Genomic DNA, 27,550 nt, shown 5'->3' on the forward strand with positions numbered 1-27,550 from the left:
AATACTACCGCTGGACCAACCAACTCAGCAATGAGGCTGTTTTGAAGGACAATCGTCAGCCCAAGGCAATTGTTTCCCCTTCAGGGCTGAGCAGCCATCCTTGAGTTATACAGACTGCAGTCTTCCCACTGGTTAGCTGGGCTACTGGACTCCTTCCCCAGGATGGCCACTGCTGATCCAGTTACCAGTCCCCTGCAGGCAATGCCTATCCTTGTGATTGAACTGCTGAGGGACACTTAGTGGTGGGTTTGGCAGTCTGAGGTTAGTGGTTGGACTCAATGATCTTAATGGTCTTTTCCAACCAAAATGATTCTACGATTCTACGATTTTGGACACAGCCCCTTGATTTAGGTGCAGGGTAAAGTTTCCAGTTAAGAGGAGCTTCCACCTCACTTCTAGTCCAAATTTAGACCTGGAAACCCATTACTTCCAGCCTGAACTCCTCCCTGGGTGTGCAGTCCCTGGGTTTGCATGAGCAGTAGCCACTTGCAGGCACATTTGGGAAGGAGGAAATGAAAGGCAGTCCATGTGTGCTCTCCCATGAAAGGTTTGGGAGGTGTGTTGCCACTGGTGAGAGGGGCAGGGACGTCCCACATGACTTGGCCATCACTGCTGCCATGAACAAGCCCCAGTGGTATTGATGATGCAGCAATAAGATTTACCCTTAATTTTATTCCTGCTGTCATTTTCTGGTCTTTTCCCTTGTATGAAAACTCTCCTGGAGATCAACTGTGATGGGCCTTGCCCTCCTGCATTTCATTTTGCCTGGATAGTGCTTGCCTTTGTAACCTGACCTCCTTTGAAGTCGAGGAAGAGCCAGTGTACCTGGATGGAATGCCTTCTGTCATCAATAAACAAAAGAGAGAGGAAATTGTTTGCAAGTGAAATAACAGGTACTGCCCGTGGCTGTGTATACGTCACAGGAAAAACCAACTCCTTTTTTCTCTTCTTACCCTCCTTCCTTCTTTAAAGGCAAATAAGTCTCCCAATAAATGCACAAGAACTGCCAAATCTCTCCTTGTTGTTATGCTGGATTCATCAGTCTGGGGATTTGTTACAGTAGTTCAGCTGATCACATAGAAAAAACTTCTCCACCTCTATCACCATATTTGATTTCTAGGAAGGCAGCAGCTCCCATTTGCTCAGATGAGCCAATTACCTATTTCACTGTTAACATCATTAACAGATTTCAAGAATCTCTTGCGGAATGGAAAAGATTGTTGCTGTTTGAGGGTTTAAGGTGCTAGTTTTTGGAAGTCTTGAAGGGTGAAGCACTAGACTTGCTGCGTGGAGCCACAGGACTGGCACCCACAAGTAGCCAGCTTCATTGGTGGAGGCTGGAGGAGATGTGCAGCTGCTTGGCTGGTCCTCCACGCTCAGCAGACACAGGACAGTTTCTACAGATTCTTTCATCAGCACCAATGGAAAGTTTGACAGAACCCAGCAACAAACTTGATTCCCTTTCACCCAACAGCCTGGAAATGAAAAGATGTGGGAAGGTTGGAGAGGCAGGCACAGCAGGCCAGATGAGCTGGTAGAGCCCTGCAGAGAAGATGCAGAGCCCCATCCCTAGTACAGATAGCATAATCACATCACAGGCAGCCTCCCACACACTGGACCTGTATCTCTTGCCTTTGAAATTGCGGGCAGGTGGCAGTTCCCAGGGTGATGCAGTGCCAATGGCAGGGACATGGGGCTGGGCACTGGCTGGGGCAGGCTGCAGGGGTGACTGAAATCACCAGGCTTTGCTGCACAGGCCGAAGGTTGTTCAGAATCTTGGGTGAGGGAAAAGAGAGCTGCTTTACTGATATAGTGATGCCAGAAAGCTCTTGGGAAGTGGCTCAGGTTTTGCAGAGGGGCAGGAGGGCTGTGGGACTGGAAGGCGAGCTGAAGGTAAGGACCAAACTGCTGAAGGCAGCACTTTGCTGAACAGGGGGAAGAGGACCGTGTGTTTTGCAAACTCCAGCCTCATCGCTTGCTTTCCACCTCTAACCTGCTCTCCTCCACAGATTGAAATCCTTCAAAGCAAGGAAACTGGAGAACTTTCTGTTTGTTGTTGCAAGGTCCTTTCACCGAGTGGGTTTTCCCCCTAGGCATACCTGACTAATTAAATCCCCAGCTCTTTAATCATCTGTTCTGCTGTGCAGGATTAAAAAAAAAAAAAAAAGCAAGAGGGACAGACTGGTGATAAGATGATATGCAATGTAAATCTCTCCTTCAGGAATCTCTCTCATCTTTTCAGGATCACTCCGTACCAACTTGTCCCTCCAGAAGCTGCACAGCTAGAGGTGGAGTTTGTATAACAATACAAATTTAAATGCAGTAAATAGAACAGATGTCTTATGATTTCTTGATCCTCAGGGTCATAAATATCTACCCCTTTGTCCCACCTAGAGTTTTTGTTTGGAGTGTTTTGCTTTGAGTTTTGTTTTTTTTTTTTTAGAAAAAGTTCTTAAAGGAAAGCTTCCCCCACCCCTTTCAGCAGTTTGAAATCTAAGCATCAGATGTGACTTTAGATGCCAACCGAGGACTCCAGCTACTTCGCTTGCCTAATTCTCCAGCGGCATTTTCCAAGCCAGATACTACACCTGGAAGTTCTCCACACTATTGTGCTTGCAACTCCAAAAAAGCCAGAGCCTAGGCCTGCTTCTGCCCATTATGCAAAGTCAAATTATTTTAAATTATTATGAAACTAATTCTTCTCTGAAGGGAGACTGAATGGCATCTCACACTCTGAGGCATTCACTCTGAGGAAGATTTCATTCGCATGGCTTCTGAGATGAGAGGACTCTGGGAGTGCAGCCCTGGAGGACAGAGGGACTGTGTCCCTGACAGGCTCTCACACTTCTTGCCTGGAGACTCACTGGTGATCAGATAAAAATTCTTCAAATATATAATGAGCAAGGGCATCTCTGCAAAGTAAGATGCGGCATGGAGAGGTACCTCTCCTGCTGTCTGCCTTCTCTCCTCATTTTGCTATCTCTCACCCAACTCCTCCTCCTAAACTTATGCTTGCACAGTCTCAGCTCATTAGGGTGCTTAAGGTTTCACTGCAGAGCCCTGGATTCCTTGAATTACCTCCCCCATTTGATACTTTTACTTGCCCATCAGCCTGCTTCAGCATTAGTCATATCCCATTTTCTAAGCAACATCTTTGTGTCCTCATCAGACAGCTTTTTGTCCTAATGCTATGACACTGCTTTCCCATATACACTGCTCTGATCTCATTTGGTTCTGTCACAACCCAAAAGTGAGCCCCCTTCCCACTCTCACTGTGCTTAAGCCTGCCCCACACTTTCCAATATCCTGTATTATTAGATGATGTTCTTTGCCTCACCACAAATAGCAAATTGGGCTAGTGCTTCATCCAGAGAGCTGGGAACACCCCATTCCCCATGGATAGGTACTCCCTTGGGAACTTTTCCAACAATGCTTCAGCAGAGGTATTACTTTGGGCCATCAGGTGTTCATGAAACAGCATGGGAGCAGCAGCAAGGCAACCTAGACCCTACATTCAGGGGTAAAGCAAGGAAATGTATCACTAGCGCTGAGCTGAAGGGTGACTATGCTGTGGGCAGCCAACACAGTGAAGGCAAGAGGGTGCTGAGGATGCCCCATGCCATAAGCAGTGGTCATTGGTGCTACATGTACAGCATTCCGAGGACAAAACCTACCGCAGCAGCATCAGCTGAGCTACTTCACTGCTAGCAAGTGCCATGAATCATTCCCATGTGGACAGAGACAATGCTCAGCAAGGGAGCAGCCCTAGGGAGTGGCCAGTGAAAGCCTGTGAGGCTCCCAGGCTCCAAAAACCAAACCTGAATCCATTTTCCAAACCCACAGGGATCCTCTGGGGCTGGGCATGGGTCACCCCACCCAAATGTTGGAGTCTTTTGGGGTCATAAGTTGATAAGATGGAGAGAAAGCACGATGAGGTGAGGCTGAAGAGCTTTGGATGGGATCCCTCTGTAGGACTATCTGAATTAACAGAGTGGATAACTAACGTCCTTCATCTGCAAAGATGGCAAATGCATCATCTCCCATGGGGTCAGTGTTTCTGTGCTGATCTCCCCATGCAAGGAGCCATTTGACATACCGTCGGCAAAGTACTTGAGTTGCCTAATTAAAACTAGGTGAATTGGCCCAAAGCCATTCAAAATCTCCTCTCTAGGTGCTCAGTAGCTGGCTTGAATGGGGGGAATGTTGAGAAGCAGAGATATTTATACTGCATTGCTTGCTTCTCACCACGGTAGGTTAAATGAGGCTGAGAAGCTGAAAAAAATAGGTTAAACAATTGGAGCGTAATATCCTTGAGGTGGGAGAGAAAGGTTGGAACACACGGTGGCTATTTGAGCCATCCTGGGACTGCTGGCTGGGCTGAGAAATAGGGCTGCAACATCACCACCTGTGCATGAGGAAGATGTTCTTTCTGAGAAGATTTCACTGAAGAAATAGAAACTACGATAACATAGAGAAATAATATTACTGAAAATTGCCAGGAATTGGAAGGCCAGGCAATGCTTTTGTCAGGGAAGAACCGAGCAAAGGACTTGCTGTGCTGTTCCCTGTGCATCTCAGAAGCTGCCTTAGTGCATGCAACGAGTGCTGGGAGCAAGTAAGGTACTGGGACATTTAAAGGGAAGTTTACAGAGAGGTTTAAAGTAAACAGGATATGGTTTGATTCTTAATTCCCCCTTCATTTCTACAACTTCCACTCACATCTATAAAAGTCCTTAAACACAACCCATTTTCAAGACCAGAGAGAGATGGAAACTGTGGGGGGAACATGTTTCCTCTAACAGGAGGGCTCAGAGCAAGTCCAGGACAACGGAAAAAGCCTCACAATGTTTTATGGAAAAGCAAAGTAAGGAAAGAAAAATCAAAGCTGAGGATCTTGTTGATGAAATTAATTGAAAAAGACATTATATTCATTATGAATAAAGCTGTAGGTTACTCAGTGTAGTGGGGAAGCCAGTCAGCAGATGTTAATCACTGATCACCCATCCAGACTGGTGGAATTTGCTTGCACCTTAATCTGCATTTATATCTCTAGCAGTATCAATTCACAGTACAGCAGAAACAAACACATCTGAAACACCAGTGTAGGCAACCTGAAGGCACACAAGCAGCTCTGGGACTCAGCAGGATAGAGTAGACATTGCATTCTCTGCAGATATTTTCCACTGGAGGAACCCCAGCAGAAAGCAGCCATAAAACATTAACCTACTCACTAGTCGCAAGAGATATCTTTGGGTGGATCTAGCCAGAGACCTGATCTGAAAGTGAAGACACAAATTCTGATGCTTTACAATAATTTAAAAGCCAGACAGTTTGGACTAGTTGAGAAGCTGGTCCTGCATAAACCAGAGCGGAGTGTGGAACTGCAAGTGATAAAGCAGAAAGAAAAGTGACAAAGCAGAAAGTGCATAAAGTAGAGTTTTGCTGCCAGCAGGAATCAGGTGTCCTGGGCTTTTAGAAAAAAAGAAAGCCTTTTTGTTTTGTTTTTTGGTGCTGTGTGCAGCAGCACACCATTAGGAAGAAGAAAAGTTTTTGTGCCACGACAACATGATCTCTTTATTTCTGATGTCCAAAGTTGTGCACTGGAGCATATATGTACAGCAATACAGGCAGAAACTGCATAGCTAGATGAAAGTGAACAGCCTGGCTGACAAAAGCTAGTTTTTGTGTCAAATATCCCGAGGCAAAGACCTGAAGTAGATGCTGCACCTGAGCTTGTAGGCCACTGTAGGGTTAGAGCATGTAATAGGTGTGATTAGCCCCTCTGGGATGAAATCCTGTGACTATGGGAAGGGTCAGATCCCTGGTTAGCACTGACATCTGAGGAGGAAGCAGAGTGAATGCTCCAATTGCCAATCTCCCTGGGCTGCATCTGTATGCAGGGTGCACTGGAGTGGCAGCACAGGTAGCCTTATCTACGCTAGTTTCAGCCAAGCTAGCCTGGGAAAAAGTAGCAGTGCAGACAGATAGATAGCCTAGACATAACAGCAGTATCCTGAAGACAGATATCCTGGACCTTAACAGCAGTGTCCAAGCTCCATTGAGCAACCTGAAGCCACTTCTGTCGCAGCTGTAGAAGGTCCATCGCTTCCTGTGTTACCCTGCTTGAAACAAGCACACCACAGCCATGCTGCAGCCCCATACTTTATTTCAGTGTAGTCATATGTAACAGGGATTTAACTGATACATTTAAAGTGAAGAGCACAGTTCCTGGGGAGACCTCCACATTCAGAGGGAGAAGAAAACATCAGAGGTGACTTGTCCACTCTGAAGCCTGAGTGATTCTTGCAGATCCTGTTCTAGCAAGCAGGGTACAAAGACTAACATAGGGAAAGCCTCTGTTAGCAGTGGAGTCCGGGTCAGAAGCATGCTTTGGAAAGCAGCTGCTGATCACCCCACTTGCCACACTGCTTCCATGCTGTGGAGTGGCAAACTGGTTTTCTTTCCAATGAGACTGGATGGGAGAGCACATCCATCTGCTAGCAGATGTTGAGCTCACAGGACTGACAGACAGCTAGTCCAAAGCTACCCTCACAGAATGAGTATGGAAAAGGCACCTCAGCTCCAGCCAGTTTACCCTGCAGACTCCACTTGTTGATGTATGGCCACACTTGTCAGCTGGTGTACCAAGGTGCCCAGATTTGGTGAGACCAGGGCAGAGCCCAATCAGCTGGCAGTACTGTGCCAAATCCAAATCAGGAGGGAAGAAAGTAAAGTGACCATTTCCCAGATGTGAAGCTTCTCCAGATCCCACAGGAATTTTGTGGCAATTCCCAGGAAATGAAGGTGGATTTAGTAACAAGACCACCCTCCTCCAGGATATTGCTTAACTTGCATTTCTACTTTGACACTTGCTTATAACCATCTGTTGCTCCTTCTGTCAAAGTATTAGCCTTTTTCTCCAAAAACAAACATTCTGCTATAATACACCACCTTATGTTTTTTTGGCCCTGTTACTGTGTAACTCTGACTTTTCCCTTTTACTCATTTTGGTAGTCTCCTAACCACGTTCTGTTGCCCACCTGTTTTTTTGGGTTCTCTTTGGAAAGTACAAGCTTGCTGTGCCTGTTTCCATACAGCAGAAACAAGTCCTTCCTCTGCACTGAAGGGATCTGTGAAAATGCCAGTAAGATCTTCTACTTACATAAATTTACAGTGTGCTACAAAGGAAATGTAAATTAGCTAACCTGCACGAGGGAAAACCTTAGTCAAGGCACTTTAGCTTCAATGCAAATTTTATTACAAAAACCAGGACAATGTTTCAGTCCAAGGAAATTTCAACTCCATAACTTAAAGGTCTGTAAAGAGCGAAATGGGGCAGAAGAAAGCTTTCATGACAATCCCTGCTCTGATTTCTTCCTATTCCAAAGAACAGAATAATTTTTGAGTCACTTCTATTTTTTTTAAGCCAAGTGTCACATGGCAGAGCTGGGATTTGCATGTCAATATTAAACCTGGATTTGAAAGAGGTAGGAAATTAGATAGTGTGGCAAAGGGGGGACCTTCACTTCACTTCACTTCACTTCACTTCACTTCACTTCACTTCACTTCACTTCACTTCACTTACCATTTGAAGGACACCAAAATATGACATCAGGTATCCAGACTCCACTGCTTTCAAGCCAAAGAAATCCATAGAGATGATAGAAAACATAACCAGGAACAAACCTAGAGGGAGGGTTAATGAAAAACATGTATCAATAGATTGCATGTAGTGTCCCAAACCCTGCTCCAAATCACCCCTAGTATGAGTCAGTAGCTTTCCCTTGGGTTGCTGAGACTGGATATAAACACAAGCAGAATCCTATTCAAAGTCAGTGTAGTAATTTAAACTTTAAATGTTAACTTATTTTATCCCACTTGCTTTCATCTTTAAATATGTGACTATGTAGGCTGTAGATTCAGATGTTTATTATAAACTGGCAAATATTTGCATCACAGCAGCCAGACTAACCTTTAAGACAGCGAGAAAACATTTGTTCAGACAAGACTGTAACCATAAAAATAATCTGATTGGATTCCTCACCCCTTTTGCCTGACTTTAGATTTTCACCACAGGGGACAAGCCAGTGACTTCAGCCTAAATGCAGTGGTTTCCCTGCACACTTCAGCAGCGCCACCGGTGGCACGTGAAGCATCTCTTTGAGTGGACTGACAGTGGTCTTGACATAGGCTGGGTCAGCTTTTCAATTAAAGCAGATTCTGGGAAGTATAATGGGAAAATCCCATTCAATCTCACATGAAAATACAATAGGGTGTGTTTCCCCCACCACCAAACATACACAGATGCAGATACAGGCTCTCATCGGGCACAAAAGGCCAGCACATTCAAATTTGCTCTGAAAAGAGTGGTATGGGGTAGGAGGCTGTCACCTTCACCTAGTGTCATGTGTATCTCGGATGGACCAAGGCAGTGGGAAATTCCAGCTCTCTGTGCAAAATCAACCCCACAATAAGGCTATTGGAGAGCACTGGTCCTGCTGGGGAGAGGATAAGAGAGCAGACAACCTTTCAGTCCCAGCCCTCCTTGTCAGATCCTCTGAGGTACAAATACTGGGTGAATAGGAAGCTGTGGTCCTCTGCTTCCTGAAGAAAACAGAGTCCAGGAGGCGATGTGTGAGGACTGAGAAGACAGCTTGTGGCTTGGAAAAGTGAGTCACTAGCCCTGTGGCATGGGAAGGATTTGCTGGCATTTCCTAGAAGCATAAAGAGAGAGAGCCCAAATTGCTGACTAAAATGCCACGGAGGACTCGCACCCTAACAAACCAGCACAACTCCACTGCATCCAGCAGCCCAACGGTGCCATGGCCATTAGAGCATTTTGCAGCAATGAGGAGCTCCCTCCAAGCACCCCAAGACTTTCCCTGGAGGTACCACCACCTTCTCACCCCAAGACCTGCCACAAAGGCCACCAGAGACACCTCTTCCCCTCATGATAGGGATAGTTCACCCCAGCCAGCCCCATGGTGTTGATGGAGAGGGGTGGGGAGCAGGAAGAGTGCTTTGCTCTGCTACTCTCTGGATATTTGGAGAAAGTGCCAGGGAGCTGAGGCTCCTGAAGGTTTATGGCCTCGCCCCACCCCTTCGTGGTGAGCACCCCCTTGTTAACCAGTTACTTTGAAATCGCTCTAAGCTTAAGCCAGCTTAAGGTAACATGCAAATAGGACTATTTACTCACAACATCCAAACCAGGCAACAGAGTTGCACGTGTTTATAAAAGGCACACGTGAAGAAATGAAGAAATGAAAGGAAAAACACACTTCGTTTCACTGGCAGGAAGATAAGATCGAAGTGGGTGCTCACCCTTCATCCTGCTACCCCACTGCAAGTACCACCTAGGAAGGGCTCGATCTTCCTACATACCTGATGTTTCTTCCTGGTATCATGCATAACCTTCTATAGCTCCTCTCCCCTTTGAACTTTCTGCTTGAGTTAAGGCAGATTTGGATCTTTCTCCTCCAAATGAGCTGTTTTCTTTCAGAGCCTAAGGCCGTGCTCTTTAATTAGCATTACACATTGCACAGCTACCCTAGAGATGCAAAGGCCTCTTCTTTGGATGAGTGTCACCCTCTGTGCCTGCATGGTCATGGACAAGGGAGACTCCCTTGATTCCCTTTGTTTCCGCAACTAAGGCAGTCTCTCCCACTGGCAACAGATTTCTTGGTGAAATTCACAAAGCAAGGCCCAGATTGAACTCAAAAAGATTTTCTGTTTATTGGAACAAAGATCTCAACAGATCTGGTCTGGGTAGGCTGCAAGTTAGCTGGGCACAGCCATATGAATAATGTACCCACTCTGGGGTGGGCTCACTGGGTTTGCATGTCCCCAGGCTCTTCTATGGACACTGCGCCCACATAGGAGCTGCCTGCATAGGCCTCCATCCACACTGTGAGACTCAGGTTTTCAAGAGCACAGAAATGGAAAATGGTAAAAAATATCCTCAGAAAGTTTGCCTTTTTTAAGGAGGTCTAAATAAGGGATGAACTCCTCAGAAAACATGGCATCAGCAGAAGGAGTAACTAGGGTTATGCAGCAGAAGGCAGGTCAACGGTTTGCAAGGTACAAGAAAGACTAGCAAAAGCACCAAAGAGTCCAAGGAGGAGTGTAAACCTTATTTTCAAAACTGAAAAGATATGCCATTTCTAAAAGCAGGCCATGGATTTGGAGGGCCATCTTAGCAATCTTTACCAAGAGTCATCATGAGAAGGCAGGCATTGTGTCTGGGAGCCCATCTCACCCCTCTGAGTCTGGACTGAAAATGTGATGGGATGCAGAGCCCTAGGGTTCACTACAAAATCCCCTTCCACAAGTGAAAGAAAGTCTTTTTTTAAAAATGGGATGCAAGTGTTAGAACAACTGTGTTAAAAACAGGTTTTCCAAAGGCATTAGGCAGCCAAAGTTTCATCCAAGCAGCTATGATTTCTGGTCGGTTAGAGGTATGTTGATGTGTTTGGCATTTTTATCCTCATGTTTTCTTTTCTGCCTCTAATCTACCACAATGCAATGAGGCTCTCTTTTCCCAGGTCAACTGAGGGGGTAGTTCAGCTGTGCTGGAGCAGTCTGCTGCCTGTCCATCCTGTCAGCTACCCTCCTGCAAGAGGCACAGAGCTTCTCTCTGCTTTTATGCAACACAGGGAGGAGGTTCCCAGCCCTGCAGCTCTTTCATTCTCAAACAAGCTAATTTTAGACAACAATGAGATCCATAAGGAACAGAAAATTTTCTTCTGTGTATATCACAAACTTGTTTACAAAATAAATAGAGAACAGTCTGTAATTTGGGCAACCTAATTAATTATACAGTTGCAGCCTGGAGATGAAAGGTGAAGGAGCTCATGAGGAGCAAAGTCTCTAGTTGTGAGCTACAGAGAAAATAGGTGATGGCCAAATACCCTTTCAGGTGCCATCGTATGGTCAGTCACCTGAAGAGGACCTGCAAAGAGAAGTCGCTGGGATTTTAATCACTCCTCGGCGTAATGCAAGCTCTATACTTGGAGTAGGAGTGCCTCAAGTGAACTAATTCCTACTTGTACAGATATACTCACAGCCATTTCAGTGACAGACTATTAGCCCATGTCCTGCCTTAAATCTCAGCTTCGCTGTCTTTGCCTACAAGTTCGCTTGCAGTTTTGGGCACTAGATGTTTATTTTGGTTGAGTTTGCATTTTTGCTGTGCATGGGAAAAAAAGAATATCTTCTGCAACAGGGAGGAATTTGCCTTTCAGCAGAGATGACTAAAACAAAGTGCATCTTGCCTGGCCTTTGGAAAAAGGAGAGTGCACAGGAAATTGCTGTGCAGATTGCATCTGGTTGCGGTCTCAGGCATTTTTAAATAGAGAAATGAATCCTTGAAGCTGAGAAATAAGGCAGAATCAGCAAAGAAAACCCTCTTAAAACATCACTTGACTCACACCCTGTTCTGTCAAATGCTGTCATTTTAAGAACACTTTTTAAAAGACAGTTTTTGAAGTTTAATTTCATAAGAACCAAAACAGCACACTATTAGGGCAAGCCAGCAGTCCAGAGAGACTGCCTCCTGTCTCCGGCCATGGGGACAGGACCAACTGATCTCAGTCAATGCCAAATATGCACAAAAAGGAAAAAAAAAAAAAGAGGAAAAAAATCAGAAATCCTTTACTTTCCTGAATGCTATTCGATAGCTCCAGATGTACTTGTTCCCCCAAAGCCTTAGCAAGGAATAACAGATGAATCTGAGCAAGTCCAGAAATGCCACCTCCTTCTGATTCAGCCGTTCTCCACAGCCAAACCTACTTTCATTTGTAAACTGAATTTACAGTTTAAAAATTAGAATTTAATTCGTAAATTGTTTCATGTTATTTAAACTTCACGATGCAGATGAACTAGAAAAAGATGCAAAACATAAAAGCTAAGTTGCCTTAAAGCCTCTCTTAGGATCCCTGTTTTGAAAAGAAGTGCCTTAGTTTGTTCACATGCATGTTGTTTCAACATGCACAAAGTTCAATTCTTGAAACCATAACCAAGAGAAACTGCATTTTTAGGTTTGGCTGTGAAAAGAGCTGTGACAGCTCTCTGTGTGGAAGGGCAAACGTCACCCTGTCCTTAAACAACCACTAACAAGGCTGATATACTGGCTTGTCTCAGAACAAGTGTGGGGGAAAGAAGCTAGAGGGTAGGCAAAACTAAAGATTATTACTTTGTGGCTAAGGATATGTATAACCAGGCAAATCAGGAGACTTGGAATGTGCCAGGACTGCAACTGACCCAGAGGGAGCAGGGAAACAGGTAGATTTGGGATGGGTTTGAGGTGGCAGTGAGTTCCTGCCATGACACAAAAATCCAAGCAGAATAGAAGAACAAGCACCATCATCAGTGTGAAAGGGAATAAAATGTGGCTCCCCTGCATGTAGCTGACAGAACAGGCACAGCCTCTCATCCAGCAATAGTTTTCAGTCATTGTGAAAAAGGTTAGGGTTCACATACCCCTTAAAATCATTAAGTCAAGTTAGTGTTTCTGGCAGAGTACAATTGAGTTCCCTCTGAAGAAGTTACAGCCTAAATAGAAATGACAGACAAGAGGAAAAAAAACATTTACAGTCAAGAGGGATAGAGCAAAGAGATTAAGTAATTTGCCAAAAGCTGCAGAAGTAGCCCGAGACAAGCAATCTGTTTTACATTAAGACCTGGGGTTTTAATCCTATGTAGCTTGAGAGCATTTGAAAGTATCCGGCATTGAGTTAGGAGCTGAATCCTCACTGTTCTTTGATCAAATGTAGTGTACTTGAGACAAGCCTGGTCTACAGTATAAGTCATTTTAAATACATCAGCAATCATGGGTAGTGTGTGAGATTTACCTATGGGGAGTTGAGCAAGGACCTTGACTAGGAAAATTTCCATTACTCCCGGAAACTTCATCAGGCGCAGGATTTCTCTGATGCTAAACGTGCTGCCAGACTGTGATGTTCCTACAGAGGATGATATATTGATTAATGCCCTATTTATACAGGTGAGAGGCAGGAAGCAAGAAACTCTGAGACTATTTGCTTGGGTTCACCACCACTTTTCTGAAAAGATACGTCTCTGCAGCACCAGCTCTCTAATGATAGCAGAAGGCTGGGAGCTGCTGCCAGGTCTGCATGCAGACAATCCCTGTGAGGCAGCAGGACTTTCTCCTATGCCAGGCCAAACTATCCCACATTCATCTTTTCTGAGATGCGTGGCAAGCACTGGGCTGGAAGTCTGCAATTCTGCACATCAGAGTGGTTGGCAGTAGAGAACAGAACTCTTGACAAGCACAGCTTAGGCATCAAAACACCAGCATTTCAAGGTTTGCACATTTTTCCCTTAAATGCAACCTCAATTCCTTCAGAAGTCCTTAGAGCATGTCAACTCCCCCTCCCTCCTTCAGGTGCCATTTATCAAAACCACCAAACACTTACTGTCCTCTGTCACACGATGGTCTGGCTTTGGTTTAGCCTGCAAAGGGATGTAAACCATTGCTATCACGGTATTGATGAGACTTCCCACCAGCCCGACATACATTGGAACAAAAGTGCTGCAAACAGAGAAAATACATGTAAGTGGATAAATATCATAAACAAGACTTTTATACCTCCATCCTGCAAAGGCTTGGGCACTTGCATGAGGAACAATCCCCTTGAAGTCATAGCACATAAGGCTATAAAAGCCCTCATGTCTTCTCATGCAGGCTTTGAATATGACCACGGTTTGAAATTTCACCAAAGGATGGTTATTGCCATCACAATAGTTTATCATTTGTATTAATAATCAAGTATAATACGATGCTTCTAAATCTGTAAGTGCCAGGGGAAAAGAACTTCTCTTATTTTAATGAAGCCTAGAAATCTTCCCACAGAAAGCACAGCAGCTGCTTCTTAGGGTCCATCTAATCCCCAATTCCATTCATCTAAGTATCATCTCACTCCTTGAAATTTCTCAGTGAAATCAAGTGAAGTTAAGGAAAGTGAAGAAAGTGCTCAAGGTGACTAAGAATGACAGAACACAGCCCAGCCTACAACCAGAAATGAAACCACCGGAGACGAAATACCACTTGAAAAGGACTAAAAATAACAAACATGATTTACAAAACCTTCTCAGAAGGTGAGCAAACAGCACTTGAATTGATGTACCCACTTTTCTCCAAAAGTGTCCAAAACCATCAACACCCCTCCAAAAGTCCATGAGAGTCCTAGAAGTGACGCCACATCCTTAGACGTAGACAGAATGAACAGCAATTAACAGTAGCTGTATAATGCTAAAAAAGGAGCAATTATAACTTATCTGAAAAGCCCAAACATGAACCGTATAACAGTCAATAATAAGTCCTCAGTTATCACTGTCCTCTTAAAAGAGAGGATTAGGAAATGACTCCTCCTAGCTTTTAAGGGCATGTGGGAAGATTTCAAACTCTGAAGAGACTTCATTCTGCCAAATACAGGTGGAGCAAAGTCCAGGACTGGAAGACAAACTCAGAAGAGTCAAGCTGAAAACAAAGCGTGTTTTGTTTTTAGCAGTGAGAGCAACTATCCACTAAACCAGCTCATTAAAAGTCTTCCCCATCATGAGAACCCTGTTAGTCAAAGGGCTTCATAAAACATAAAACAAAGGGCTTCATAAAACAAGTGCTTAAAACCCACTGCAGGGCACAGGTTTGGGGTGGAAATGCCCAGCAGACACATCAAAGCCTGGTGTCACAGAGGACACAAGGCTAAGTGATCATCATGCTATCTTGGGAGCATTGAGATTTAAGCATCTGGGACATCAGCAAAGTAACACCTGGATTTCACCAGAGAAGGCTTTGGAGCCATTCTATATCTCCGGCAACCTGGTCTGCAAAAGTGAGCTGAGCTGTCAAGCGATGCTCCCTGTGAGTCTCCTGTTTGAGGACTGCTTATTGCCTGACTTCTTACTGCTGCTTTCCTTGTCAGACCATCACGCTTTTTCCACAGAATAACCAGCAGCACGACTGTAAAAGCCTCCTGTTTCCTCTGTGATAGAGAAAGGTGTGGTCTGAATAATTTCTGGTGTATTATTAAAGTCCCAGGGAAAGACAGACAAGGACTGAGATGTAAACAACTGAGAAAAGCATCAAAGAGCTTATATATACACACACACACACACACCTCTACTCCCACTAATAGCAACAGCAAAAATACCAGATGAATATTTTAATTCTCATTAATTATTATTAATAACAAAAAAGTCAGATAATATCTTCCTGCAAATGGTCTCAGAGCAGTAATTTAGACCTTCTGCCTTCCATCCGCCAAGCTGTTCTGCTAATTACCCTGGACCACAAAATTAGTAATTTACTGGATCATTATTTTTTATTTTTAGAGCAGCAGATTGCCACTTTCTGATTTAAAATTATCTGCCAAACAGTTCCCAAACTACTGAAATGAACTTTGTGGACCCATATTTTTTCTGCAAGGAATCCAGAGTTTCTACTTTGGATTGCAACATACAGTAAGCAAAATAGGAATAATAAAATCATCAAAATAAGCAGCTGCAGCTGGCTTGGTGTTTTTGAGGGGTTTTATATTTCAAGCTTTCCTTCTGATATGGAAAGTCCACATCACAAAAATCTTCATTAGATAGAAAAACTTCCTTTCCAATCCTATTTTTTCCCGAGGTTTTTCAGAATCCCACACACTGACGTAAAGATGTTTTACTCTTCAGATTCAAGAATTACAGAAAGTAATGAGGGAAGGATCCCTCTTAAAACTAGCAAGCAAATGATGCACTAGCTCACTACAAGCATATGACTGATAATTTCTTGCTAGGAAAAGGAGAGGAGAATCCAGACATGCTACATATTTGGGAAATCTTGGTTTTGCAGTGATGGATTTATGGCATTTTCTGTGGCGGGACTCTATAGCCAGAGAAATCCAGTAAAATATGGAGCTTAAAACTGTGTTTCCTGGACCAGCCTGATGCACCCAAAATATCTGAAACTCTCTTTTCTTAACCACAGCTTTCTGTACGTACCCTATCTTTTCCATATATGAAGCATTATTGTTTCTTGATGGAAAGATGATGAAGGTGTACCCTGGCATTATCTGCTCCACTATCTCATCCCTTCAGCAGGGACAAACTCTGAAACTGGAGATGCTGTGTCCAGGAAATCACCTCTTACATTTGTTTGTTTGCTTATTTAAGAAAGATGAAGTGAAACCAAGGGTTGTAAAAACATCATATCAACACAGCAGGTCATATTTTTTTTTTTTCTGACGTATCTCATTTCTGCTTCTCTGACATTTCCATTGCAACCCATGAATTATGCATGACACCCCTTCCTGTGCCACCCCTCCAGTACAGCATCAGTTGGATGCATCCTCTCACTCCTGCAGTGAAAGACAACTGTTTACAAAGCAGCAGTACAGAGTGGCTTTCTGACATTTCATGACCTCTAAACCTCTGTAAGGATTAATCTGAGGCTTGGGTAGGTGAGGGACTGCACACATTGTCTTTTCCTGTTATACCATGACACAAACATTTACACTGTCACATAAAGGGACTGGAGTGCTAAAACCAGTGTGCATGTGCAGAATCATTTCTGGCAGCAGGGGAGACAAACATCAGTGGGTTGAGCTGACAGTATTCTTACAGCGATGCTAACAGGAGATCAGAGACCAAGCTGTTGCTCTTCTTTCTTACTGTTCTAATGAGGAAAAAGTGGTATAACCCAGCACAAGTAAGCTAAAGGTGAGACACTCTGAGCCCTCAGCAGAGCCGAAGGCCAGGGATAGGGATGATTGTTGGGTTGGCAGCTACTGCTGCACAAGGCTTGCCTCACAGGCACTCGTCTTTTTAAATTTTTTGTTAAGATTCACCATGAAATCTCATCTCTGCTGATATCAGCAGGAGGCCTTCTGCATTCAATTTTGCCTGTTTGGCTTATCAGGAGGAAGTTTCCCCAGGAAGGGATGTGGTGGTAAGTAGTTAGACAAATGAGGCACATCAAGCAGGTTGCTCCCACGGGACCTTTTCCCACCATCTTCCCATCTCACTCTCGTTCCTCCTGGCTGTCCACAAACCAGCCATGTGGAGCCAGAGCAAACCCTGCCAAAACCAGCAGCAGATTTCCTGAGCAGGGTGGAAGAACAAAGGACATGGGCAGGAATAGTACAATTAAATTAAAGGAAGCAGAATCTTTGGCAGCTGAGGTCATTGTGCGGCCTTTTCCATGTTTTCCCTGATTAACAGGGGTTAGGAGCCTTCATTGTCCTGGGCTTTATGGACAAAATGATTCAGGTAACTTTACTGTGTACCTCAGTATGTTACTTAAGATTTCTTTGCTTCTCTTACATCTGGAGAAATAACCCTTTGCTGACTTTTGCCAGCAGCCTTCCTTGCTTTCCCCTGGGGTTTTCTGCTAGCAAAGCATCTCTCAAGTTTTCAGCTAAGACCACAATTGTCTGCTCTTCTTCACCTATTTTCAGTCTTGTCTTGAAAGGGAGAAACAAAATACATCACCTCATTCTTCATGGGGCTGATATGCCCCAAGTTTCTGCTGCCAGGAGGGTACAAAGCAATGAGCTGCAGGGGAGCAAGCACTGGAACTTGGAGACTTGTTTTCACTAGCCAATAAGTTTTCACTGCCAACAGGAGCAGCCACAGCTTGCCTGAACTTTTCACAGAAATAGGAAAACATGAACAGAGGGATCTAGAGGCCAGGAGTCCATAACACCAGCCAAACACTGCTTAATAACATAACAAAAACCTCTCCTTTTCACTTTCCTAAGGCCATTAGGCAAGTGAGGAGGGATCCACTAAAAGAAATTTAAAGGATTTAAAAAAGTGGAATGGTGGGCCCAGGGCACACTTGCCACCAGGCTGATGGTGTGGCCAGGTACAACACTTACTTGGTAGCCTGTGGTCACAGATAAGAGACAAGTGGCTGACAGCTAGGATTGCCCATCTGGAAACTCCATTCTTAATGCTGATGGGAAAGCAGAACTAATGATGAAATCATTAATAGTAATGGTATAGTAAACAGACTAAACCCAAAGAAAATGTTAGGATTCAAAGCCAGCTGGAGGTGGGCTGCATTTCTTCCTACCTAATGCTTAACCAGCCTCTGCATTTACTTGCAGGTGGCTGTAAATCCCAACGTGCACCACGCTTCCCAGGTGAGACAAAGCAAAGACATTTCTATGTTACTTCGCAACCTGCTGCCATAAAGGTCAATTAGCATGAGGCAAACGAGTGCTATCAGTGTTCAGTTTCAGAATCAAGACATGATGCAGTAACATAAGTGATTGCAAGGGCTCCGAGAGGTTGCCCAGCTCCTGGAAGTGTTTTGCAACTCTGCCCTCATGCCCTTGAAGTCAGAGGTGGCACATAAAGCATGAGAAAAATCTGGTGAAGTTTACAGCAAATGCAGCTCTTGGAAAGCAAGGCCTGGCCAAACAAGTGTGTGTGGGTGTATATACACACATATATTTGTACAAACACATATGTAGAGCATTTCCCAATAGCTTTGATGCAACGTTTTTGGAAAATCTTCCATGAAAACTTCAATCCCACAAAGGCATGTGCATTATGTGGAGAGCAGACAGTGGCACAGGAGCAGGAGAGAGGTGGCTAACCAGATGTTTGCAGGCAGGTAATATTTTCAGCTGGCAGATGAGGGTGCTTGAACAAAGTCCCAGCTGCCAGCCACAGCCCGAGTAGTGACCAGAAGGAGAAGGCTACAGCACACTGATACGGGATGCAGTTTTGAGCCTCAGCCTAAATTCCAGTCCTTGCTCTGATCTTGCTGGGCTGTGATTGCCATTCTTGATTTCCTGCCTGAAAAGGCTGAGATGGACCCATGAAGGTACCTCAGGGTTGGCTGCTGCCAGATGGGAGGCTGCATTCAGGCTGTGTGTGCCTTAAGATGGTATCACTCATTTTCTGATTAGCATTCCAGCCACAGAGCCCTGCTCTGCAAAGCCCAGGAGAAGAACGCGCGTGTGTAATTGCACAATTAAGCATTGCGTCAATACAGCGATTCTTTCGAGGAGGAAGCAGTTCCCAATGATTCCCTGAGGATTAAAGGATCAATGTGCATTTTGGCAGTGAATGGGATTGTGTTTGTTTTCTTTCTCTTTTTCTTAATAAAGTCAAAGTTGAACATGGAGAGAGCACAAATTGGTTTTTAGTGAGTCACTCCTACTTCAAAACAGCGCTGCATAAAGCCGTCATTCATAGCCGGCCTAGATTCCTTAAGGAGCTCTGAAAGGACTCTCAAAATATTTCTTTGATTCCAGTCTGGCCACACTTATCTACTCATACCCTTAGAGTGGCAGCTATGGGTGAAAAACAGATGGTGAATTAAAAAGAAGAGAAAAGCAAAAAACTGACATGGAAAAAAAAAATCAAGTTTGGGTGAAACCATGACACCAAACCTTGCTTGTCAGTAAACACCTTTGGGTCCATCAGAAAGTAGTGGCTACTGTGTTCCTGACAACTTAGTGATACATAAACTTAGTACATAACTTATTGTTATGTAAATATTGCTATTGTAAATTAGAGATACTTTTGTTTAAGTAATCTTGTTTGACTGCCTTGACAATGCTTGCTGAACGTATTTCATATTTGGCCCATTGTGGTCTCATCTATGCTGTCGAGATTTGTCCTGCAGACAAAAAAAGCAAGCATCAAATTTCACCAAAGCTTATTAAAAACCAAAACCACAAAAGCCTCAATTAAAAATAGATGCAGAGAGCCTCAAAAAATTTCACACATGTCCTAAGATGTTCATGCAAATGTACAGAGATAGTCCAGCTGCCACAGCCCAGGGCAAGAAACAGCACAATAACATCAACAAACCCAGACAGCCCAGTGCTCAGCAGGCTTCAAGGCAGTCCTGCCAGTACCACCCATCACATCATCTTTGCTTTTGAGAGAAAAATAAACAAACAAAACCCCCAGATCTTCCTTTCTGCAGTTTCTACTCTCTGTCCTCATGAAGAAAACATCACACAAAGGCATGAATTAGTATGGCACAAGTCTCTCCCTTTGGCTCTCCTGTCCAAGCAAATGCCCATGAAGCAGTGCAGGTTAATGCCAGCTGAAGGAGGGTTAAATCCCAAGTGAGAACAAATGCAACCTCCAAGGAACATATATCAAAGAAAGATGTCCTTTCTCCCTTGCTTCCTTGTGGTCAGGTAGAAGGTACTTCAGAAGTGGTAGAACAAATCGTTTGGGGTAAGTCACCTGTATTTTACTGTAGCCTCTTACTGAGGCTCCTTTGGTTACAATTTTCCCATTATTTCTCTGGATTTCTCTGGATTTTAGGATTTCTCTAGAGACAGAGTGTGAAACCTGAGTGGATAACTATCTCCACCCAAGCATCACCAGGAAAAGGAGGAAGTTCACTGCCCCGATGCAAGTGGAAAGCATGACCAGGGTGTCCTTTTGCCACATGTTTTAGATGAGCAGCAGAAATTGGCTGCTGCTGCCAAGGGGAATGCAGGAAGCTCTTTTTCACTCCAGTGAATTTGATGTCATTGCAGGCTGTCCACAGAGACAGGAGACTATGCATCCGCACCCTCCACAAAGCCCCTCACAGAGTGAGAATGAATCACTCACAGACAAGTGCTCATTCAACTGCTTTTTTCCAGTGGCAGCCACATCTGGAAAATTTGGGTGGTGGGAAAGGAAAATAAAGGTGAAGGGGAATACAGGCATCTTGCATCACTCATTTCCATCAGAACTGGGCGAGGGAGTGAGGGATGCTGAAGATTGGCAGTGGTGCACTGGCAGGGCAAAGAGCCAGGAGTGCAACAGCAGAGACACGTCAGATCTGTCATGTGTTGGGGGACACTAGGTGTGACATAGATCCAGGATTTCACAGCCATCTCCAAAGTCACTGGAGCTATCTGTGTCTTCACTTCTCTTAAGAGACATTTGTTCCCGTGTGTGTCACTGACCCAGCACAAGGATTGCTGGTGGGGCTTGACACTTAACCTTGCGGAAAAAACACTTTAGGTCAGTGCAGGGCATTGGATAAAAACTCTTGGCCTTCTTCCAGAGGGAAAATCCTCCTTTGGCAGAGCTCCCTATGTAAGCAGTGCTCTGTGTGAAGCGATAAGACTGGTTGTCCATCAGTGGCTCCATAGCAACAAAGCTCTGTCCCACAGGAGCCCCTGGTGCAGAGAAAATCCCAGTAACGAGAAGCGGCTCAGAGAAGCCAGCCCCAGGGTGAGCCTGACAGTTCCCGCTGCCCAGTGTGAAGTGGGTGGCTACAGCAGGATGCTGACCCCCGGGCTCCCCATGCCATCCAGTGCTCTCCCAGGAACAAAGCTAATTGCTGGAAGAGGCAGATCAGTTACACTTCAGCAAGACGTGGGCGGGTTTGCATGCTTTGCCTATAATTCATCACTAATTTAAAATATCGTTTATTCTTTTGTGATCCTTTCATATTCTAAATGACTGCACTTTGCTAATTCAAAACTTGCACTTGTATCTGGGATTACTGCTTTTCCCTATTGCATGGTGTAGACAGTGCCACTGGAATCTCAGTGCACCAAACACCTGCACATTTACATTAACTTACAACAAACTGGAGAATAAGCATTCTCCAAAAGATTTTAGCCATCTGGCTGGCTAAGGTGTTGCTTGTCTCATCCTTCACAATATCACTCTGCATATCTAGAAACAGAGGAGTCTAGACAAGGACTAAGCATGGGCTGCACTCTCTGCACAGGGGTTTGCAACATCTGGCTCAAATCCCAGCAATACTAACACTGGATGAGCTGGGACAGGTCAAGACAGGCATCAGAAACTAGGTGTAAGCGGTCAGTTCTCACAACAGAGGCATCCCATGGGTGAGGCCCAGACATGCACTGCTCCAGCTATCTGTGAACAGTCTGGAGCAGCAGTGAGGTAAGAAAGTTTTCTGAGGATACACAACTAAGAGAATCTTGGGGAAAACAGCAGTCAGTGAGGAATTGCAAATACCCCTTACAGGGATGAGCGATCAGGCAACAATATGGCAGCTGAAAGTCAGTGTTGATTAAAGTGATGCACACAAAGAAAACACGTCTTAGATTCACACATGGAACGATGATTTATGAACTGCTTATTATTACTCAGGAGCGAGACCTTTGGACTATCACAGACTATTCCACAAAGCCATCAGCTCGGTGCTCAGCTGAGCCATCAGTCAAACGTTAGAGATTACCACTAAAGACACAAGTCAATAGAGAAGAGAACCTCATGAGACCACTGTATACATGCCTGGTTCACCAGTACCTTGAATAGTGCATGCAGTCCTGGACCCCTCCTCTCAAAAAGGTATCTAAGAAGTGCAACAGGCTGAGAGGATATTGACAAGGACAAGTCATGGGAATTGGTTTTAATCCTGAGGAGGCTGAGAACCCTTACCCCAGGAAGGAGATGTACAAGGGACATCAAATAGAGGTCCATAAGTTTGTGAGAGACTTGGAGCAGAGGGTTAGGAAGCAACTGACAGTCATTTCCACCACAAGAACTGGTAAGCATCCAAAGCTGTTGGAGACTGGTTCAAAACAAAGAGAAAGGCCTAATTCTTCCCATAATATATAGAAAATCAGTGGAGTTTGTTGCTTCTGGTATTGTGGAAGCAAAAAGTTGAGACAAGTACAAGGACAGACTGGACAAGTACTTGGAAGAAAAGAGTCACAAACCACATTCATTCATGTTCTGGAAATCCCCTGAAAATAGTTGGAGGCTGTAAAAGTAATTGGTGAAGTATTTTGCAAATTTGTCCCACACTTTCTCTTCCCTAGACTTCTTGCTATTACTTTTATTGGAGAAAGGATACCAAATCACATCAAGATGCAAGTGCAATTTCCTCCTCTGCAGCAGGAATCATGTCTCCCACTACTGTCTCACAAACCAGATATTTTTCCTCATTCCCTGGAAAATGCTGGGGTTTTTTCCCCTACAATCCTTAAACAGTCCAGATAATAAATAACTACTACAACTCTCACTTTGCACTTTGGACACTCAGTTGGGGAAAGGTAATACATTTCAGTCCAAGAAATGTTCATAGATCTTATCAAGTGGCTGCTTAATATAACACAAAGATGCAATCTCCTTTCTCTTAAACATGGATTTTTTTTCTCAGTCATTCTCTTGGATGCTCCAACTACACAAAGTAATAATGGCTTTTTGGAGTCCCCCCTCCCTACCTTCTTCATGTTGCAGGTTTATTCCCCAAAGAGTGACAAAACTTTTAAGTATTTTATTTTAATTAATTAAGCAACAAAACCTTTTCTTCCAAAGCCAGAATGTGATAAGTTATTAAAACACTCAGTTTGGGTGTGTCGCTGGGTAAGGACTCCCACACACAGACTGGTTAGAAGGTGAGAAGCGCTTGCTAGACTACCCAGTGACTCACCACGAAATGTGCTGTTAATCATATGTTACAGCATGTCTGACTTCATAGAGTACCGTAGGTGGTGTGAAATAATCCTTGAATGAGTTCAAGCTTTTTCTAGCTTTTATGAGGTTACAAAGCTTCACACTCCAAAAGACTCAGCTGGGCAGGAAACTGTTGAACATTTGCTATAGTAACCTGGGCTGCACTCCCAGCACATCAGGTCTCAGCTCATGGTGGTGGCTTTGGAGGATCCACAAGTTTGGCATCAGTTGGAATTGTTACCTCTCACTGATTGTGATGCACTCACTCAGAACTGGCTCAAAGCAGTGCGTGGGCCGAGTTGAATTTTACTGCCCAAGGATGAGGGGTGGGGTCTGGGTAGTTCTTGTAAGGCAAAAGGGTAAGATTTGGCTGGGAAAGAAAGCATGAAGAAAGCTCTGGCAGGACAGGACCTTTGCCTTTGCTGGCACTAAGGAGACAGGCAGTGCCAACTACTTCCAAGAGTACTTCCCTCACCTTTCAAAACCAGACACAGATGCTAAATGGTCTAACTCTCCTTAATGAGCACACCTTGTCACCACTCTGGCACAGGCAAGTGGACAACAGCACTGTGGGTAAACAGTCCGTTGCCATAGGCAAATACCTATTTTGCCAGTGCTTGGAGGTGTTCCAGCATTGGTCCACCAAAGGGCTTTAGCTTCTTCCTCTATCAGTCCCTTCTGCAAGCAGAGCACTGGTGAGGCTAAAGCACTGATGCAAGAGATCAATCCTTGTGTCACACAAAAGGAACCCCAGACCTAAAGGCTGCTGAGGCAAATGATGAAGTCACTGACTAGCCAATCCAACACTTACAAGGACTGCTTTCACATGAATGACTTTTTCAAGCTGCGTAATCCCTGGTGAAACAAGTAGTTTCTTTACCTTGAGGTGAGTAACTGTAAATGCAGCATCCTACCAGAGGTATGGCACAGACTGATCTTGCCTTGGAACAAGTAAAAACAGCCAACACCTCTACCTCGAGGTGTGAAAAATCTTGCTATGCTGTGTCAAGGGCTCTAGTGCCTTTTGTCTAATAAGACCTTTTAATGAAATAGGACACAGTTAGGACTAATTTTATAGGAAGCAATGCTGGAATGCTAACACTGAAAAGTCACAAATGAAACCTCAAGGTGGAACTTTCCAGCATGCCACTCCAACTCCTTCAATTGCATTACAGGCTCCTTGAAAACAACCCTTTCTCCGATAAAGAGAAAGCCCAAGAGCTGTAGTACAGCTGATTTGATTTCATGACCCCAGAAGAAGGCATCTGCATGAGAAGAGTGAGTCACTTCATTTCAATAATGGTTGAAACCATTAATTATAGGTGCAGTTAGCTTGCTTGGGCAGGCTTTGTATGCACAAACCAGGAGTGGTCTCACTATTACTATGTTTACTGAACTCTCCCAATTAAGTATTTTGTTTCCCTCATCCCATAATGACAATAGTTTTTGCATGTTAAATACATTCAGAAAAGAGATGATTCTCTTTCATATTTGCAAATTGTAGCAGCTTTCTTCCCTACACAGGTGGTAGGACAAACAGCTAAGAAGCTTTGCACGGAATGAGGCATTTTCAATTACTTTGTTTAGCATTGTAGAAAATGATTTATTTGAGTTTAAAAGCACATCCAATATTAACTAAAGTGGCTTGTGCTTTTTGGAGGAATGAATTGAAAGTACCTTTAATGTACTTCATACCAGTGAAATGCAATCTATGCATCTTGCATGTTTTGGTGGATGCCAGCACTGCCAAAGCCCCAAACGATAACATCCTTTATCTGCAGACCTGGTGCAGCAGTTGCATTTCAAGCTCTGCCCAACACACCTTTGCTCTCAATTGGAGGCACTCCCCTCAGGGAAGTAAACACACTTCGTTCATTATTTGCACCATGTTTCATCTTGGCCCCAGTGCTGAGACCACCTACAGGGATGCCAGCTAGCATCAGTTGCATTATGCTGAACTGGTGTTTACGGGAGCACTCGGTGGGAACCACATCTTAGGCAGCCTCATGGGCAGCCTCTCCCCCCAGCCACATGCTCATGGCTCCACGAACCACCAAACACTGGTAACTGCAAGCTCCCTGATGGGCTGAGATGGAAAAGTGGGAGCAGAGTGTTTACTGTATTTTCAGTTGTGTTTAATTGCAAATTAGCAGCTGGAAACAAGGAGAGGTGAGCAGTATGAGAGCCACCAGCTGTCTGCAGAGGAGTTTGGAAACCTCTGATTAGACATTTCTGTAGCTCCAATGAGTGAAACACTGGCCTGTTGCACACTTGGGGTTTGCTGTACCTGGAAGATTTACACTTCAAGCCATCTGGTGTTGCAACAGCCAGAGGCCATGCACTTCTTTAGCAGGACATCTCATGGAACACCTGTATTTTAGATGCTACAACCACATAACTCAAGGCAGCAGTGGACCATGTTCTTTAGTTACCAGCTGCAACGATGGAGTGGCACTTGTGACCTCCTGGAGCCTTGCAGAAGCTGGCTGCTTTCATGGATCAAAGAGGTCCACATTAATAGGCCAGCTGGTTGATGAGGAAATTATTTAGTTTTTGAGGCAACTAGAAGGTTGTTGTGTCTTCTCTTTTCAGTGCACAATGAAAAAGAATTGTGTGGTTTCATTTCATTCAATTCTACTCTTAAGCAGGGCAAAAAAAACCCCAAGCATGGTCTTGAAAGTGCTGCCAAGCCTGTTGGACGTACATCTGCACAGCACCAGGAAAATACTAGGGTGGCCAACCAATAAGGATCTCCAAACCCAGGTCCACGTCAGTCCTTGTGATAGTCCTTATTATATAAAATTTTCCTTTCTTACATATAGAGACAGAACTAATGCAGTAGCAGCTGAAACACTCACACTTTAAATCTCATGATTTATCTTCATAACATCCCTGTGGGTGATAGTACTGCAAACACCTCATATATACTCATAGGCAAAGGAAGCACAGAAAATCCAAGTTTTTGTAAGTTTCCATTGTGGAAAAAAAAGCCTTAAAAGTCAGGTCTCTCACATGTGAGTTCAGTGCTCAGCTCAGTGGACCACACTTTTCCTCTCTTCTTTCTTTTCCCTGGATCCCTCTAAAAGCCTTGTCTGCTGCTCTAGCTACCACATTGATGCAATGGGAACCCACAACTTGCTGCATCTTGCAGCACCCTGACGACGCATCACCAGCACTGTGTATTGCAGCACCATTGATGGGAGAAGCACACAGATGTAGATTTTGGAAGTGACATCTCTATTACTGTTTCAAGAATCCCTTCCAAGGAGCCTTGCCGTCATGCCCTGGTGTTGACTGGCTCAGCTCCAGGAGAACCAGCTGCCCTAGAAACAGGCTTTGCCCCAGGGATGCATCCGGGAGCCCTGACTCAATTAAAGCATAAATTTGAGTCACTGGAAACTTGTCTGAGGAGGGATTGAGTAAAAACCACAAAGAGGCAAAGTAAAACAAGCCATGCGGATTCCAAAGAATTAGCAAGAAATGCTGTAATCCCAGCTGTACTGAGGTCACCATAGAATAGGGGTTGGAAAAGATCAACCAGGGGCATAATGGAAAAGATGATAGTAAGAGCTGAAAATGGTTTACAGGTTGTATAGATACAATGGCTGCCAATCCTCATCAGAGTGGCAGCAACCAGTACAAATAACCCAGCCATAGAGCAGGCATATAGATCAGCAGCAGGAAAAAAGTTGAAATTCATTGCTCTTTGGTCAGTTAATTATAAGTTTAGTACCACCAACATCTTCACCTTTAATCCCTGCTTCAATTTTTTTACTAGATGATACAAACTAAGCACAACATTGTATTAACAGATACAGCCAGTAAACCTTGGACTTAACTACACCAACAGTGAGATACCCTAAAAGCAAAGCACCATGGGATTTGAGGGCTTTAGGGATGTTCTTTTTGGGCTGCATTAAGTCTAGCTAATATTTACCTTTAAATTCTTCCAGAGAACTACTTCTTGCAAAATCCAAATGTCTCAAAAAGAGAAGAATACTGAAAGACCACTAAACACATAGAAAAACTTATCCCAGAGGGAACAGGAAAGCCATCTGCTCAAGACACTCTCTGCACTCATCCTGCAGAGATGAACAGTTGGGAGATTGATGCTCTGGTGGCAAACACAAATAAAGTGGCA

General features: G+C 44.2%; 1 protein-coding gene across 1 annotated transcript in view; it reads right to left on the reverse strand.

The window, feature by feature from the left end:
* Nucleotides 1-27,550, reverse strand: part of SLC22A18 (solute carrier family 22 member 18) — a 76,247-nt gene that overhangs the window by 11,339 nt on the left and 37,358 nt on the right. The window contains exons 6-8 of the mRNA XM_010209466.2: nt 13,434-13,549; nt 12,849-12,959; nt 7,586-7,686 (exon numbers count right to left, since the gene is read on the reverse strand). Of these exons, the coding sequence (XP_010207768.2) occupies nt 7,586-7,686; nt 12,849-12,959; nt 13,434-13,549 (328 nt within the window). The remainder of the gene's footprint in view (nt 1-7,585; nt 7,687-12,848; nt 12,960-13,433; nt 13,550-27,550) is intronic.

Source organism: Colius striatus, chromosome 7 (assembly GCF_028858725.1).
Source record: "Colius striatus isolate bColStr4 chromosome 7, bColStr4.1.hap1, whole genome shotgun sequence".
NCBI lineage: Eukaryota > Metazoa > Chordata > Aves > Coliiformes > Coliidae > Colius > Colius striatus.